The 16,184-nt window shown below is 49.5% G+C and overlaps 1 protein-coding gene across 3 annotated transcripts in view; it reads left to right on the top strand.

Annotated features, from left to right (window-relative positions):
• Positions 1–16,184, top strand: part of LOC142588541 (uncharacterized) — a 206,306-nt gene that overhangs the window by 30,127 nt on the left and 159,995 nt on the right. For 2 of the 3 annotated variants that reach the window (XM_075700383.1, XM_075700381.1), the window contains exon 2: positions 7,860–7,979. In XM_075700383.1, coding sequence (XP_075556498.1) covers positions 7,860–7,979 — 120 coding nt within the window. Of the gene's footprint in view, positions 1–7,859; positions 8,005–16,184 lie in introns of all 3 variants that reach the window. The other variant, XM_075700382.1, reaches the window with a different exon arrangement.

Below are 16,184 nucleotides of genomic sequence, written 5' to 3'. Positions count from 1 at the left end.
TCCCCAATTCTTCCCAATCCAGGTCTCTGAATACCTCCTGTAAACACGCTGTGAATAGCATTGGAGATATCGTATCTCCCTGCCTGACGCCTTTCTTTATTGGGATTTTGTTGCTTGCTTTATGGAGGACTACGGTGGCTGTGGAGCCGCTATAGATATCTTCCAGTATTTTTACATATGGCTCATCTAGACCCTGATTCCGTAATGCCTCCATGACTGCTGAGGTTTCGACTGAATCAAACGCTTTCTCGTAATCAATGAAAGCTATATATAACGGTTGCTTATATTCTGCACATTTCTCTATCACTTGATTGATAGTGTGAATATGGTCTATTGTTGAGTAGCCTTTACGGAATCCTGCCTGGTCCTTTGGTTGACAGAAGTCTAAGGTGTTCCTGATTCTATTTGCAATTACCTTAGTAAATACTTTGCAGGCAACAGACAGTAAGCTGATCGGTCTATAATTTTTCAAGTCTTTGGCGTCCCCTTTCTTATGGATTAGGATTATGTTAGCGTTCTTCCAAGATTCCGGTACGCTCGAGGTCACGAGGCATTGCGTATACAGCGTGGCCAGTTTCTCTAGAACGATCTGTCCACCATCCTTCAACAAATCTGCTGTTACCTGATCCTCCCCAGCTGCCTTCCCCCTTTGCATATCTCCTAAGGCTTTCTTTACTTCTTCCGGCGTTACCTTCGGGATTTCGAATTCGTCTAGACTATTTTCTCTTCCATTATGGTGGCGTAGAGGTAGAACACCCGCCTCGCGTGCAAGAGGTCCGTGGTTCGAATCCCGGTGCCGGCAATTTTCCACCGGATTAAAAAAAAATCCGCGTGTTGATAAAATTGCACAAACAGGCCTGGAGTGTGGCCTGATCCCGGTGACCAGAACCGGTAACGCACTCCCTCACCAGAGCAGGATTGGCCACCCTGGTGCAGTACTTGGCCACAACCTCCTATGAACACAACAACGTGTTGCATGCGGCGAGAAAAATCTGACAGTTTTCTTCTAAAGGATACGAATATCTAAAGCGAAAGCTTTACTGGCCGCGAACTTGCGATTTCGCCGTGGCGGTGCTCCGAGGAGGCACATGACGTCACAACGCGCGCCTCGCCGCGGATATTTCTCTCTGTCTCGCTCCCTAGTCGCTACTGCGCATGCGCCACTAGTAGCACCAAGCCACAGGTGTTCCGCAGCTGCGCAGCGCCGCGTCTCTCCGCCGCCGCCGTTTGGTATGACGTCACACCGCGTTCCTCGTTGTTGCCCTTGCCTCCGCTCGCTTCACCAGCTGCGTCGCATGCCGGATAACATGTCGGAGGATTGAAAAGGAGAGCTCGCGTGCGCCGCAACTACAGTTGAGGCGGCAGTATGGACGGCGACAATACTGATAAGCAGGAGGAGGCCTGGAATCGACATCGGAACGAGATGAAGAGGAAACGAATCCCCCAGGAAACAGACGAACAGCGCGCCGAACGACTGTCTAAACGCCGCAACATAGCTAGACAACCAGATTAATCTGCACTTGCAACCAAGATTAACCAAGGCTAACCATGCTATGCCTTAGCTGTCGCTATTATATCCTGGCATAGCCGAGCTAAGGCACTGCCAATTTTTTGCCACCGGAAGGGTCATGGGTAGACGTGCGTAAGCTGGGAAATTCAAGTAAGCAATACTAAGCGAAACGAAGTCACAGCCGAGTCAAACAATGCTTACGCTTTAGAAGACAATTCTGATCATTTCTGTTGTTTATTTTTTTGTTGTCTCTGCCTTTAGCAAAGAACGGTAGAAAGCACGCTAGACACTCTGCACAACTCACTAATCGCCCTAATGCACAGAGTCGCCGCCATGGAAGCTAAGATTCAAGCCCTTTTCACACAAACCGCTTCTACCGCACAAGCCGTAGCCATGGACACAACAGGACCCGTTGCCGCCACCCTGCCACCTGTGGCATCCCCTATCCATCATGGCCCACACTAATACTGACACAACATTCTGGCAGTGGCAATGCCGAGGCTACCTCCACAAACAACCCGTTCTCCGTCAACACCTCCATGCTACTTCATGTCAAACCGACGTAATCTTACTCCAGGAAACGCATGACACTCCGGTAAACCTGCTCGGATATCAACCTTTCACCACGAAAAACGCTCCACGCGGAGTCTCCACACTCGTTCGAAAAAGAATTACCGCAACCGCACACGATCTGCGCGATCGGCGCATCGAACACCTCTTTATTGAGCTCATCCCGCACAGAAAACGAAAGGAAGGAATCTTTATCCTCAATATCTACAATAGTCCATCTCAACGCCGATTTCTAACCCTCCTCAAAAAGGCCCTGAACATCGAAGACAGCGACCCCCTTATCTTCGGAGGCGACTTCAATCTCCCGCACACAGGATGGGGTTACAGACACAGCTCTGCTGCAGGTCATAACTTATGGTAAGACTCCCATGATCTCGGGGTTACACTCATTACTCACCCAGCTTTCCCCACTCGCCTCGGCACTTCCACTGAACGAGATACGACACCAGACCTCACTTTCACCAAAAACGCAGACAACGCCCATTCGCGCAGCACCCAACACGACCTCGGGAGTGATCACTCTATCATCGTAATTACTCTCCCACACCTAACAGCGGTTACGATAAGAACAAGGAACTTTACTTGGGTTGGGATGCGTTTCGTAAAGGCCGTGTAACAGCAACAACGGACACTCCCGTTACCTACATAGAATCATGGGCATGCGATCTACAGTCTGATGCTGAATCGGCCACCCGCACTATCACAACAGATACCCCGACTGAGAGCATGGACAGCAAGCTCGCCCACCTTATCGAGAACAAAACATTCATCCTCTCTAGATGGAAGGGACAACGGTTCAATAGAAGACTCAGACGGAAGGTCGCACTTCTCAACAAGGAAATTGAAGCGCACTGCCGCGTTCCAAGTCAACAGCAATGGACAGAGCTCTGTAACTCTCTAGACGGGCAACTCCACCACCCCCGTTCGTGGAAATTTCTCAAACATTTGCTTGATAGCACCGCCACCCGCTCATATCAACAAGAACGCCTCACCAAGCATTTATTCACACAAAGCAAGACGCATGGCCAGGACCGTGTTAAGAATACCTTATGTCAAAAGTGCGGAATATAACCAAGTCTTATATATAGCTTTCATTGATTACGAGAAAGCGTTTGATTCTGTCGAAACCTCAGCAGTCATAGAGGCATTACGGAATCAGGGTGTAGACGAGCCGTATGTAAAAATACTGAAAGATATGTATAGCGGCTCCACAGCCACCGTAGTCCTCCATAAAGCAAGCAACAAAATCCCAATAAAGAAAGGCGTCAGGCAGGGAGATACGATATCTCCAATGCTATTCACAGCGTGTTTACAGGAGGTATTCAGAGACCTGGATTGGGAAGAATTGGGGATAAAATTTAATGGAGAATACCTTAGTAACTTGCGATTCGCTGATGATATTGCCTTGCTTAGTAACTCAGGGGACCAATTGCAATGCATGCTCACTGACCTGGATAGGCAAAGCAGAAGAGTGGGTCTAAAAATTAATCTGCAGAAAACTAAAGTAATGCTTACCAGTCTCGGAAGAGAACAGCAATCTACAATTGGCAGCGAGGCACTGGAAGTCGCAAGGGAATACATCTACTTAGGGCAGGTAGTGACGGCGGATCCGGATCATGAGATGGAAATAATCAGAAGAATAAGAATGGGCTGGGGTGCGTTTGGCAGGCATTCTCAGATCATGAACAGCAGGTTGCCATTATCCCTCAAGAGAAAAGTACATAATAGCTGTGTCTTACCAGTACTCACCTACGGGGCAGAAACCTGGAGGCTTACTATAAGGGTTCTACTCAAATTGAGGACGACGCAACGAGCTATGGAAAGAAGAATGATAGGTGTAACGATAAGGGATAAGAAAAGAGCAGATTGGGTGAGGGAACAAACGCGAGTTAATGACATCTTAGTTGAAATCAAGAAAAAGAAATGGGCATGGGCAGGACATGTAATGAGGAGGGAAGATAACCGATGGTCATTAAGGGTTACGGACTGGATCCCAAGGGAAGGGAAGCGTAGCAGGGGGCGGCAGAAAGTTAAGTGGGCGGATGAAATTAAGAAGTTTGCAGGCATGGCATGGCCACAATTAGTACTTGACCGGGGTTGTTGGAGAAGTATGGGAGAGGCCTTTGCCCTGCAGTGGGCGTAACCAGGCGATGATGATGATGATGATGTCAAATGTACACTCAACCTTACGGACCATACACAGGGACCGCCAACCCTGCCCTTGATGAAAATTTCAGCGTGGCAGAGATTCATGCTGCCCTGCACAAGCTGAACAGCCGTTCGGCGCCAGGCCCAGATGGTGTTACGAATAAAACAGGCCTCGACCTCGAGCGCGCCTTCGATAACACCAGCCACTCCACCATCCTCGAAAGCATCTGCTTGCTTAACCTTGGAGAACGCACTTTCAACTACGTAATAGACTTTCTATCCAATTAGAAGGCCTTCCTGTCGGTCGGAGACATTCGATCGGAGGAACTCTCCCTCCACAGCGCGGGAACACCACAAGGCCCTGTCATTTCCCCAATGCGGTTTAATCTGGTTATGCCCGGATTAGCACTAAAACTACAAAAGCTCGACGACATTGAACACACCGTATACGCCGATGACATTACAATATGGGCTGCGAAGGGCAGTGACGGCCAAATCGGAACTGCCCTACAAGACGCCATTGACGTCGTAGAAAATCATCTTCAAGACACGGGACTCCGCCGTTCCCCTTAAAAGTCGGAGCTTCTTCTATACCGCCCCACACTCCGTGGACGCCCCCCAAGGGGCTGCACGAATAAACGCCAACGCAAGGAAATCGAACTCCACCTGAGGGATGGCAGACTCATACCCGTGGTCCCTAGCATCCGCGTTCTTGGTATGACCATAGAACCCAACGGAGCTAACTCTAAGGCTATCTCCAAGATCCTTCGACAGATCGCTAATACAGTAAAATACCACTTGAACGAACTTCATTTAAACGAAGTATTCAGTTGTACGAGCTTTTTTTATAAAACCCCACCGTCGCGCCATTGAACCCTGTGCAAACGCACTTCAGTTTAACGAAATTCAGTGCAGTGCGCATTTCACTTCTACGAACAGTTTCCGAGGTGCCATGCCATGTCTCCTAGGCCATACTGAGCACTGCTCAGTGAGTTTCTGCCGCCCAACTGCACGTCAATCCTGCAGCCTCTTGATCTAGGCATCATAAAGAATGTAAAAGTACACTACAGGAAGCGGATGTGCAGCGCGTTCTGGTAAATTTAAGAATGCAGAAGCCTGACGCGGTTAATGTGCGGCAGGCAGCAGAAATGCTCACAGGAGCTTGGTGGAGTGTGAAACCAGCAACGATAGTGAATTGCTGGCAAAAAGCATGTCTGCATGCAGCAAACTGGACTGCTGTGGACACCAATCTCGAAGCAGAGGACCATAGCACTGATGAAGAGAACAGTGAGCCAGGTGGCTGGCCGGAATTGCCAGAAAGGCTAGGTGCAGATAGCCCTTTGTCTTTTGAGGAGTATGACGCCTGTGACACCATGTTGGAGACATGCGCTGCACTCACTACAGAAGATATTGTAGCAAGTGCATTACCTGAAGAAGGCGAAGACAACGAAGATTCTACCAGTGATGACGAAGCGCCAAATATATCTGCCAAAGAGGCACTAATCGCCCTGGAAAAAGTTAAAGCCTTTGCTGCCCAGCATCCGCTGTGCCAGAGAAGGTTCTCCAGTGATTAGACACAGCGACTCAATTCACAACTGCTGCAGTGCTAAGTTCTAAAGTGCAGCAGAAGATCACAGTGTTCTTTGCAAAGTGCTAATTAGCGGAACTTGAGCAGAGTGACAAATAAATGCGTTGATAAACAATTTGACCACCAGTTCATTTGTTTTTACATAACGGCAACAAGCTGTCGCACGCTTGCTTATTTCAGTTTAGTGAACTTTCACTTTAACAAACTTTTCCCTGGGGTCCCTTGAAGTTCGTTCAAGTGAAGTTTCACTGTACATCCAGACTGCTGAAACGAGTCACCAACCGATGAGGGGGTATGTAGGAAAAAAGCCTCATCCGCCTTGTGCAATCTTTTATCATCTGTCACATTATTTACGTTGCGCCCTTTCTCAACTAGTACAAAGGTGAAAAGACTAAACTGGACATCATCATCAGAGGGGCCTATAAACAGGCCTTAGGACTACCCAACCACACCAGCACGGAACTTCTACTACAGGCTAGACTTGTTGTATTCTACTACAGGCTAGACTCGGCTAGGCTTGTTGTATTCACAACAGGCTAGACGAGTTAATCAAAGCGCAACGTCGATCCCAACTGGAGCGGCTTACCCTCACGGAAACGGGCCGCACCATTCTAACCAAGCTTGACATCACCTACCACCGCCAACATGGAGACGAACAACCAATACCACGCGAAATTCAGCAATGGATACACGCCGACCCAATTACCAAAAACATGCACCCAGACCACAACAAAGAACGCAGGAAGGCACAAGCTACCTCCCTCATCAAAGCTTATGCCAACACCGCGGGCGTCACCTTCGTCGACGCAGCTGAATACCAAGATGTACGCGCTTTGCGGCGGTTACCACAGCAGGCGGCTTGCTCCGACATGCTGCCACCATCGTTAGCCAAAATGCCGAGACGACCGAGGAAATGGCCATCGCCCTGGCCACTCTTGACCTAGCCTGTCACACCATAGTGAGCGATTCTCGCGCACCAATCAACAACTACATCAAGGGTCGTATTTCTCAACAATCACTCCGTATCTTACAACAATCCCCGCATTCGTCTGAAAATCAAATCACTCTCGTCTGGATCCCAGCACGCGCCGGCGTTGTCCACCCGCACCTCACCAACCTCAAGGAGGTTACAGACTCCGTAGCACGAGGACCAGTCAACCGTGCCGGAGACGGTGCAGGTGCACCCGCGGGACGCAACTGCCTTACAAGATACAACGATCTTGTGAAGTTATTTTACCTCGCAAGAAGAACCTTCCCCACCCCTCACCGCAAGTTAAACAGAGCACAGGCAACCACCCTTCGCCTGTTACAGACCAATACATACCCCACCCTCACACGCTATCACATCATGTACCCCGACATCTACCCAAGCCAGACGTGCAAGATCTGTAAAACTCTATCTGCAACACTCCCCCACATGCTATGGGAGTGCGAACATCAATACACAGACCTTAATCCCATGACCCTCTCGTCGAGATGGCACGCCGCCCTGCGCAGCTCCCATCTCGACGACCAACTCTGGGCGACCCAGCAGGCCTACGAAGCGGCGAAGAGGCAAGATCTCGACGTCCCATCGTGGGAGGCCTAGGCCCAGCCGACTAAATTGCTGGTTCTCATTAAAGTTCTCTCTCTCTCTCTCTCTCTCTGCATTTAGCATCAAGTAGGGATGTAGAATAAATTGAACTTAAGTGAAAGGACTTATTAATATATGCCACACAATATGTACTATCGTGAGCATAATTTAGAGACCGTAATACCTCAAATAAAAAGAAGTATAATAAACTTCCTTTTGCGTGATCCTGCAAGGCGAAACTGTGGCTTGGGCTGCAGTGGTTGAACACGTACACATGCGTTGTACCACTCAATTTCCTTCTTCATTTCAAGGCTGAATTTTTTTTTCCGCAGCCTTCGTGGTCTCCGCACTACTGTTTGCGATATATATACATGCATTGTTTCTCAACAGAGGAATTTCCGATTTAGCTTTGCAGCCTGAAAGTCCAGCTGTCCTGAAACCGGCTTGTTCATTTCGTTCCGTTCGCGCAGAGCCACTGGGTGCCCAGTGCTCCGGGGAGTTCGAGTGCCAGAACCCGGAGATGGTGCACTGCACGGATGGAATCTGCGCCTGCCGCTACGGACACCACAGTCCGTACCTCTGCAAGGAAGGTGGGCGCAACCAGTGGACGCACAGGTTACAACAAAAGTCTTAATTTAATTAATGACGGCTGCAATAAACGTCAGTACAGCAGAACCGTGTTCCCAGTTGATCATTTTCGGAGATATAACGTTCGCTACGCGTTCACTCGATATGCGCCAGCGGACTAGCCGCCCATCACTCTAATGAGACGCAATCTTGTGCATAACCTAACGCAAAAGTTGAAGTATCGAAAGTGATCGACCAAAAACACACCGCCAATTGTAAAGCAAGTAGCCAAAAAAATAACATAGATGTGATAATATGAACATTAACGTTCCGCTGTTGTATCTGCGGCACCAATTGATTGATTGATTGATTGATTGATTGATTGATTGATTGATTGATTGATTCGTTACAAAGGAGTCAAGCGTGTGCTTCGGGCGAGTCGTCAACGCCTCGCTCGAGAATAGATAGAGTTCGCGCGCTCGGTGCCTGACGCTCGATCAACGGACGTGCTTGCGTACCGTTCTGGCTTTATAATTGTGATCGGGAATAGGTTTAATGTTCGCTAGATTGCATCAGATTATAACTAGGGCGACATAACAACACACGGGTTTTGGCGTCTCAAGTACACAGCGTTTATTCCTTCTAGGTCCCCAGTTGTAAGACCACGAGCCGTTCTATAGCTATATGTGGCGGGGCAGCACAAGCGGTGAGGCGTAATCAACTACCATAATCCTAATCCATAAGAAAGGGTACGCCAGAGACTTGAAAAATTATAGACCAATCAGCTTACTGTGAGTTGCCTACAAACTATTTACTAAGGTAATCGCAATAGAATCATGAACACCTTAGACTTCTGTCAAGCAAAGGACCAGGCAGGATTCCGTAAAGGCTACTCAACAATAGATCATATTCACACTATCAATCAGGTGATAGAGAAATGTGCGGAATATAACCAACCCTTATATATAGCTTTCATTGATTACGAGAAAGCGTTTGATTCTGTCGAAACCTCAGCAGTCATAGAGGCATTACGGAATCAGGGTGTAGACGAGCCGTATGTAAAAATACTGAAAGATATCTATAGCGGCTCCACAGCCACCGTAGTCCTCCATAAAGCAAGCAACAAAATCCCAATAAAGAAAGGCGTCAGGCAGGGAGATACGATATCTCCAATGCTGTTTACAGGAGGTATTCAGAGACCTGGATTGGGAAGAATTGGGGATAAAAGTTAATGGACAATACCTTAGTAACTTGCGATTCGCTGATGATATTGCCTTGCTTAGTAACTCAGGGGACCAATTGCAATGCATGCTCACTGACCTAGAGAGGCAAAGCAGAAGAGTGCGTCTAAAAATTAATCTGCAGAAAACTAAATTAATGTTTAACAGTCTCGGAAGAGAACAGCAATTTACAATAGGTAGCGAGGCACTGGAAATGGTAAGGGAATACATCTACTTAGGGCAGGTAGTGCAGGACATGAGCAGGACATGTACTGAGGAGGGAACATAACCGATGGTCATTAAGGGTTACGGACTGGATTCCAAGAGAAGGGAAGCGTAGCAGGGGGCGGCAGAAAGTTAGGTGGACAGATGAAATTAAGAAGTTTGCAGGGACAACACTGCCACAATTAGCAGGTGACCGGGGTAGTTGGAGAAGTATGGGAGAGGCCTTTGCACTGCAGTGGGCGTAACCAGGATGATGATGATGATGATGATGATGATGATGATGATGATGAAGAATTAAACCACGTCACATATTTGGTGGAGGTTTCTAGACTTTTCCCAAGCCTGGAACTCCGCAGTCCGAAGTTGCCGCCCATCATTCCTGGCGACGCAAGCCAAATACCTTCTGTTTTCCGGCTTGCTGCGTCAACAGGATCCAGTCATCTTCAGCAGCTCTGACGAAAACGATGTCGAAGATTGGCTCTCATACTATGAACACGTGAGTGGCCACAACAAATGGGACGATACTCACAAATTGAACAACGCGGTTTTCTACCTCACGGGTGTCGCGGATATATAGCTAAATCTGACAAATCTGACTTTCGCACTTGGTTCGACTTCAAGACGAACTCCACGCAAGTTTCCTGTCGCCCCGCGGTGCGAAAGCTTCGTGCTGAAGAGCGTTTGCGTGCCCGTTACGAACAGCCCGGTGAGAACTTCAACTATACAGAAGAGGTCGTCGACTTTGGAAGCGCGTCAATGCAGCAATGCCCTAATCCGATAAGACTCGTCATATATTGAAGGGCATCGAATACGACGCCTTTGAAATGCTGCTACCGAAAAACGCACAAGCCGTCGTCGAAGTCGCTGACCTTTTTCAGAGTTACGATGAACTCCACAGGCAACGTCTCCTGACCAGGCGTTGTTCCACTGAGGATGCATCGGTTTCGAGCTTAACCGCAAATCCCGACCACGGCCCCCTGCTCTGCGAGATCAAGGAGTTCATTCTTGCCGAAGACGCTCGGCAGCTATCTTTACTTACTGCCGTTCCAAGCCCAACGCCATCTTTGACTCCAAGCCTGCAATAGGTGACACGGGGGCAAGTATCTGAGGCTATTCCGTCTCCGCGTGCACCGCCAGCGGTGTCTTATAACCTACGCTGAAGTTGCATTGCGGACATTGCCGCCGACGTTCTCGCCACCGCTGCCCGCTGTACCATCAAGTTCACTTCCTCTCGCGTTTCCCACCAGGTTACCAGCCAGCTCTGGACCATGGCACACGCCCGAGAATCGCGTGTGCTTCTATTGGGGCCTCCCTGGTCACGTGGTACGTAGACGTCGTTCATGGCTTCCCCGAGCTGACCAACCTACAAACTCCTACGCCCCTCCAGTTGCGTTCTTCTCGTCGCCTCCTGAATCACATCCGACTTCTCCACGCACCGCCAATCCTTCTGCCCATGATCGCCGCTCGCCATCTCCGCGATGCCGTTCGCTTTCCCCAGTGCGTCATCGTCCCGCTCGTACCGAACATGAAAACTGGTCGCTGCAGTTCCCGAGGCAAGAACTGCGTCTTTGTCGAACAGCACAAGGTCTCGCTCTTCCACGACGAACGTTATTGACGTATCTGTAGAGGGAATCGTTGCACTTGCACTCGTGGATACAGGAGCCGCCGTTTCTGCAATTACCAGAGAACTTGTCGCTCACTCAGAAAAGTAACGGCACCCCTGTTTCCACTGTCGCTCCGTACTGCAAACACACAGCACATTACTGCTGTTGCTGCACGCACTACACGCGTCACCATTCAAAGACACACGCGAACAATCGAGTCTGTTGTTCTGTCTTCTTGCTCATACGGTCTAATCTTGTGGTTGGACTTCTTTTCCGATCATAACTGACTGTTCTCCCGCCGAAGTCGAATTTTCGCCACTTCCTGCTCCCAATTAGATTATGCTGATGATTCTGCCGAAAAACTGCTCGTTGCTGATAACATTACGATATCTCCGCACTCATCTGTGATTGCGACTGCCTGCTCCAACTGTGTTACAGATGCCGTTGCCCTTTTTACACCGTCGCATATTCATTCCCTTCGCTGTCATCAGTGTCAACGGGGGCTTCGCTCATATGCTCGTCTCCAACGATTATGTCTCGCCCCTGACCTTGCGTTCTGGTGAGTGCCTTAATTGCACGTCTTGAGCCCATCGTCTCGGTGACCGTCTTCGATACGTCACTCGATGGCCCCTGCTCCGAGATTACCGCATTGGCTTGTTGCACTACTTGCTCCCTGTGTACGCCGGACGTCTTCGACAGCTCTATGGATGCCCTGCTGAACTTTACTTAACGTTCTCAGCACATCAACCTGCTTCGCAAATACTCCTCTACATTCGCTTGTCAACAAGCGACTTTGGGCAGCACATCGACGGTCCACCATGAGATGGATACGGGCACCCACGCTCCGCTGCGCCAGCGACCTTAATGCGTATCACCCACGGAGCGACGTGTTATTGAAAACCAAGTCAGTCATACGAGGTCTGAGAAAAGTATCCGACCTTCCTTTTTTTTTTTTTGCGAACACCTGATGGATATGAAACAAGCGCGCTTGCATCAGCCGATCTTGAACCTTCATGCGCACGCGCGAATGTTTTTCCGCCTGCCGAGAGCGTCAGTCGCTGGGACGCAGCGCATAGAAAAACAAATTCAACAAGAGGGGGCACTTGGCAAAAACTGGCAACAGGAAACACGTCACGCCTAGTTTCAACTCCATCCGTTAGTGAACGCGAGCATCAGAAAAAAAAAAAAAGAATATGAAATGAACTTACGGACAACGTTTTATATTTTTTTATTCTTTCCCACTAAAACTAAAAAAAGTTTTGCGTGTAAATCAACTAATACTTTGCAACTTATTTTACTTGCGTTGCCTAGCAACAACCTAGCGGCGCCCCAGACGCGCGTGCATACATCATGCGCCAGACATGCCACAGGAGCGAGCGAGGCAGGCAGCGCAGGCGAAGCTCGCGTGCACGGCGACCCGTCTGTTTTGGATGTAGCCCGTTTTTGGGGCTCGTGGCGTTCCCTTGTGTTCCGTCTGCATTTCGACAAGGCACCGCTGCACTACTGGACTACAGCAAGGTGAGGAATTTTGTTTGGATTTTGTTTGACAGTCTGTGACGCACTTCAAGCACATTTAGGTTTACCGCGCAAAACTGAAGTGACGCAATTATCGAAAAACAGCTTCGCCGTCCAAGCGTAGTTAATTTGAGTTAATTACTCGTACTGGGAGATGTTTGCGACGCTTTCTGGGAGCCCGAGCATTATTATAACTTATTTCGGTAGTTTTTGGGCACGCTCGCCGCATCTGGCTTTGTGACGAAAAGCACCTCGGCCGTGTGACGCAGTTTCGCATGTACTGAATCTTACCGGGACAAGTTTTGGCGCTATCGCTGACCCCAGACGTTATTGTAACTAATTTCGCTACTTTTTGGGGTAGTTTTCAAGCACCGTGGCCGCGCTCGGCGTAGTGGCGCAGTTAGCAAAAAGCAGCTCGGCTGTGTGCCGCGGTTAGCTTCGCGTGTAGTGAATCTTGCTGGGAGAAGTTCGTGACGCACTCTCTGACGCCAAAATTATTGTAATTCATTTCGTAACTTTTTCGGATACTATTGCGGCATACTCGCCGCGCCTGGGATTGTGAAGCTGTTAGCAAAAAAGCAAGCCGGCGGTGTTGAATTAGTTTTGCGAGTACTGGGGTGCGATCGGAGATATTTTGTTCGATACGCGTTCTGTTCAGTTGCTGCAACGTCACAAAGTTGCAGTATGCAAAATTTGTGACAGCGGGGCGGAGAGAGCAGCCAATCAGGAAGCGGTGACCTCCCCGGAAGTTTACCTCCGTCGTTTGTCGTCTGCTTGCAAACAGTATACTACAAAGCCAAATGTTTCTCGTCTTCCAATTGAATGTATTTTTTTCTTCTCAAGCCCAAACACGTTTTCAAATAGTAGTACGTGTGACTACTGCAATTTATAACCATTAGGTTCTTTGCGTCGTCCCTAGGTGGTGTCGAGCACAGCGAGAAGGAAAAAGGAAAAAAAAACGACGGGAAGAGTGGCGCACTTTTCAAGAGGCAGCGACAACATCCCAGTGGCTCGCTGGCACCGATGATGTTGTCGATTTCTCTGTACAACCAACGAATTATTTGTTTCGAGAAACAAAAACGACGCCGGAATTCACTTTCTGCAATTTCTTCAAACGCGTTTCGCACCGCCACCCGCTCTCCTCCCTCTAGAAACGCCAGCGCAACAACCTAAGTTTCCAACGGAAGCGCCATTTTCTAGAATTAAACTATGGATTGGATTCAAACCGCAGCCAAAAAGGCCGCCTGTTGGATCCAATCCAATCCACCAGACGCGCCATGCGAAGCCGTATGATCGCTCCAAACTTCTCAACTCCCGTCGCGTTCGGACGAAATGCTCGGTGGGCGGATGATTGACAGGAGCGTGTCGTCATTTTGACGTCACCAGAAACGGGGCGGCGCCCCGCGGCTGGCGACGTCGGCGCGGAGTAGGCCAATCGCGCGCGCCGGTAACCGAACGAACGCGCCGAACAACCATCTCCGATCGCACCCCTGAATTTTAGTGAGACAAGCTTGTGAAGCTTTTTATCGCCCTGCAACAACATATATCTTATTTCGGTACTCACGCTTGTCGAAAACGCGACGAGCGATTGCCGAGAGTGATAACACGGGAGTGTGTTGCTTGCGCCGGCAGGACGCGTAAAAGATAACAGCGAGGAGCTCAAGAACTTGACAGTTCTGTCTTCTGAGAGACTGAAAACAGGCTTTGCACCCAGGAATCCGTCTTGAGTGCGACTAAAAGGCATTCTGCGAGCGTGTAACATGGTATGGCTTGAGAGCCTGTGTTGTAGCCACCTCTGTGTACTTGGTATACTATCGCATCGACTGAGGCCAGGTAGTTTTGAAAACGCGCAGTCTTTCGTGTATTTGTGCTCTTAATGTGCAGGAAATAATGCCCGGGAAAGGAGGGATGCTTGAAAACCGGATGTTTTCTTCAGATTTTATGGCATTGTTTAGGAGGAGTCTATTTGCTACGAAATATATGTAAAAGTGAATTTATCTGTAAGGCCGCTCATTCACCACTTACGCATGTTTCGTCTTTACACGCAATATTCCTTTTAGGTCAATATACCAAAATTATACATGCTTGTAATTTACATTTTTTTTAGCTGGTGGCATCCGGTGGAGCTTCGAACGGCGACGACTGCTGCTTGCCTGGTGCCGCGACTGCCACAACTTACCTGAGCCAGCACTGACCCTTGCGGTACACCGCAATGCGGCCGAAAGGATCCCACATTCTCCTTGTTGATGCGGATGGCGAATTCACGCGATGTAAGAAAGGTGTGAATAAACTTGCATATGTGGACGGGTAAGTTAATCCAGCGTAGCACTTTAACGAGGGCAGCGTGGCTGACGTGGTCGTATGCTTTGTGCACATCCATGCCGAGCACGGAACTGACTCGGGTCGATCGGCCACCAATCAAAACCATAGAGGACAAGTGACCTCTGCACCAAGGTGGGGGCGGAAGCCAACTTGCGACGGATGATACCAGTGATGTACGTCTAGCCACCACTGGAGACGGTTAGCCACCATGCGTTCCAACAATTTCCATAATGTACACATAAGAGAAATTGGTCGAAGAATTGATATGTTGTCATGAGGTTTGCCGGGCTTTGGGATGGCGATTATAGCTGCTTGTAGCCAGTGCTCCGGTACTTCTGACAGCCATGCAGCGTTTAACGAGCTAAGAACATCTTTCAAGGTGGCTCCTCCTAGGTTTTTAAACGCCTCATAGGTCACGCCTTCAGGACCCGGGGCAGTCTTCAATTTGGCTTCGTCTATTGCAGCGAGAAATTCAGCCACCGTGAACGGAGACTGCATCCCAGCGTGGGCTGATGGGAGTGCCCCTGCACTCGGCGGAAGCGTAAATGGGGCGGAGACCACAGGTGGCTGCGTATCATAACCAGGAAATAATGCCTGCGCTATGTCAAATGCAAAGACGTCTGCGGTTTTGCCAGACGCGAGGCACGCGCTGGAACCCTGGTCAGGAGAGCGTCCACCAACTTCCATTGCTCGGAACGTTCTCCAAATTGAGGCGGCGCTGGTGGTTGGACCTAGCTAAGAACACCAGACCAACCAGCGTTGACGTGAGAGGCGGCGTTCGTGGTGTCTAGCTGCAGCTGTCAGCTGACGGTGGCGGAGTTGAGCCTCCACGGAATCTGGGTGTCGGCTGGCATGAACCTCTGCTTGGCGACGCTGTGCCCAAACCTGTAGGAGTCTAAGATCTGGCGCCGGACGAGATTCCTCGACCCATGACGTTAAAGTGGCTGTTTTGACCGCCGATTGTAACATTGGGATGGGGTCGCATAGAGGGGCGAGAGCATCCCTTGATAACGAAGCACGAAACGTGTCCCATTCGATCACTATACATTGGCGACGGAGGTGGTCGGTTTTCTGAGGGGCTAAGCCGAGCCGAATGGGATGGTGATCACTCCCCCAGGACTCCGGTTCCCGATGCCAGGTAACTTTCTGATGGCCCAACCACCAGGCCAGGTCCGGTTAATACGGTGGCATTCGTGGGTAGGTGCAACGTCTTGTAGGCATGGATACGTCATTAATCAGATTAAAGTTGTTCTGGGTGAGAGTATCAAGGATGAGACGTCCACATTCACTAGACACAGAGTACCTCCACTCACGGTGAGGAGCATTGAAATCACCGACGATG

Source organism: Dermacentor variabilis, chromosome 7 (assembly GCF_050947875.1).
Source record: "Dermacentor variabilis isolate Ectoservices chromosome 7, ASM5094787v1, whole genome shotgun sequence".
Lineage (NCBI taxonomy): Eukaryota > Metazoa > Arthropoda > Arachnida > Ixodida > Ixodidae > Dermacentor > Dermacentor variabilis.
The sequence above is the reverse complement of the archived record's forward strand: the minus strand, read 5'-3'. Positions and strand labels throughout refer to the sequence as shown.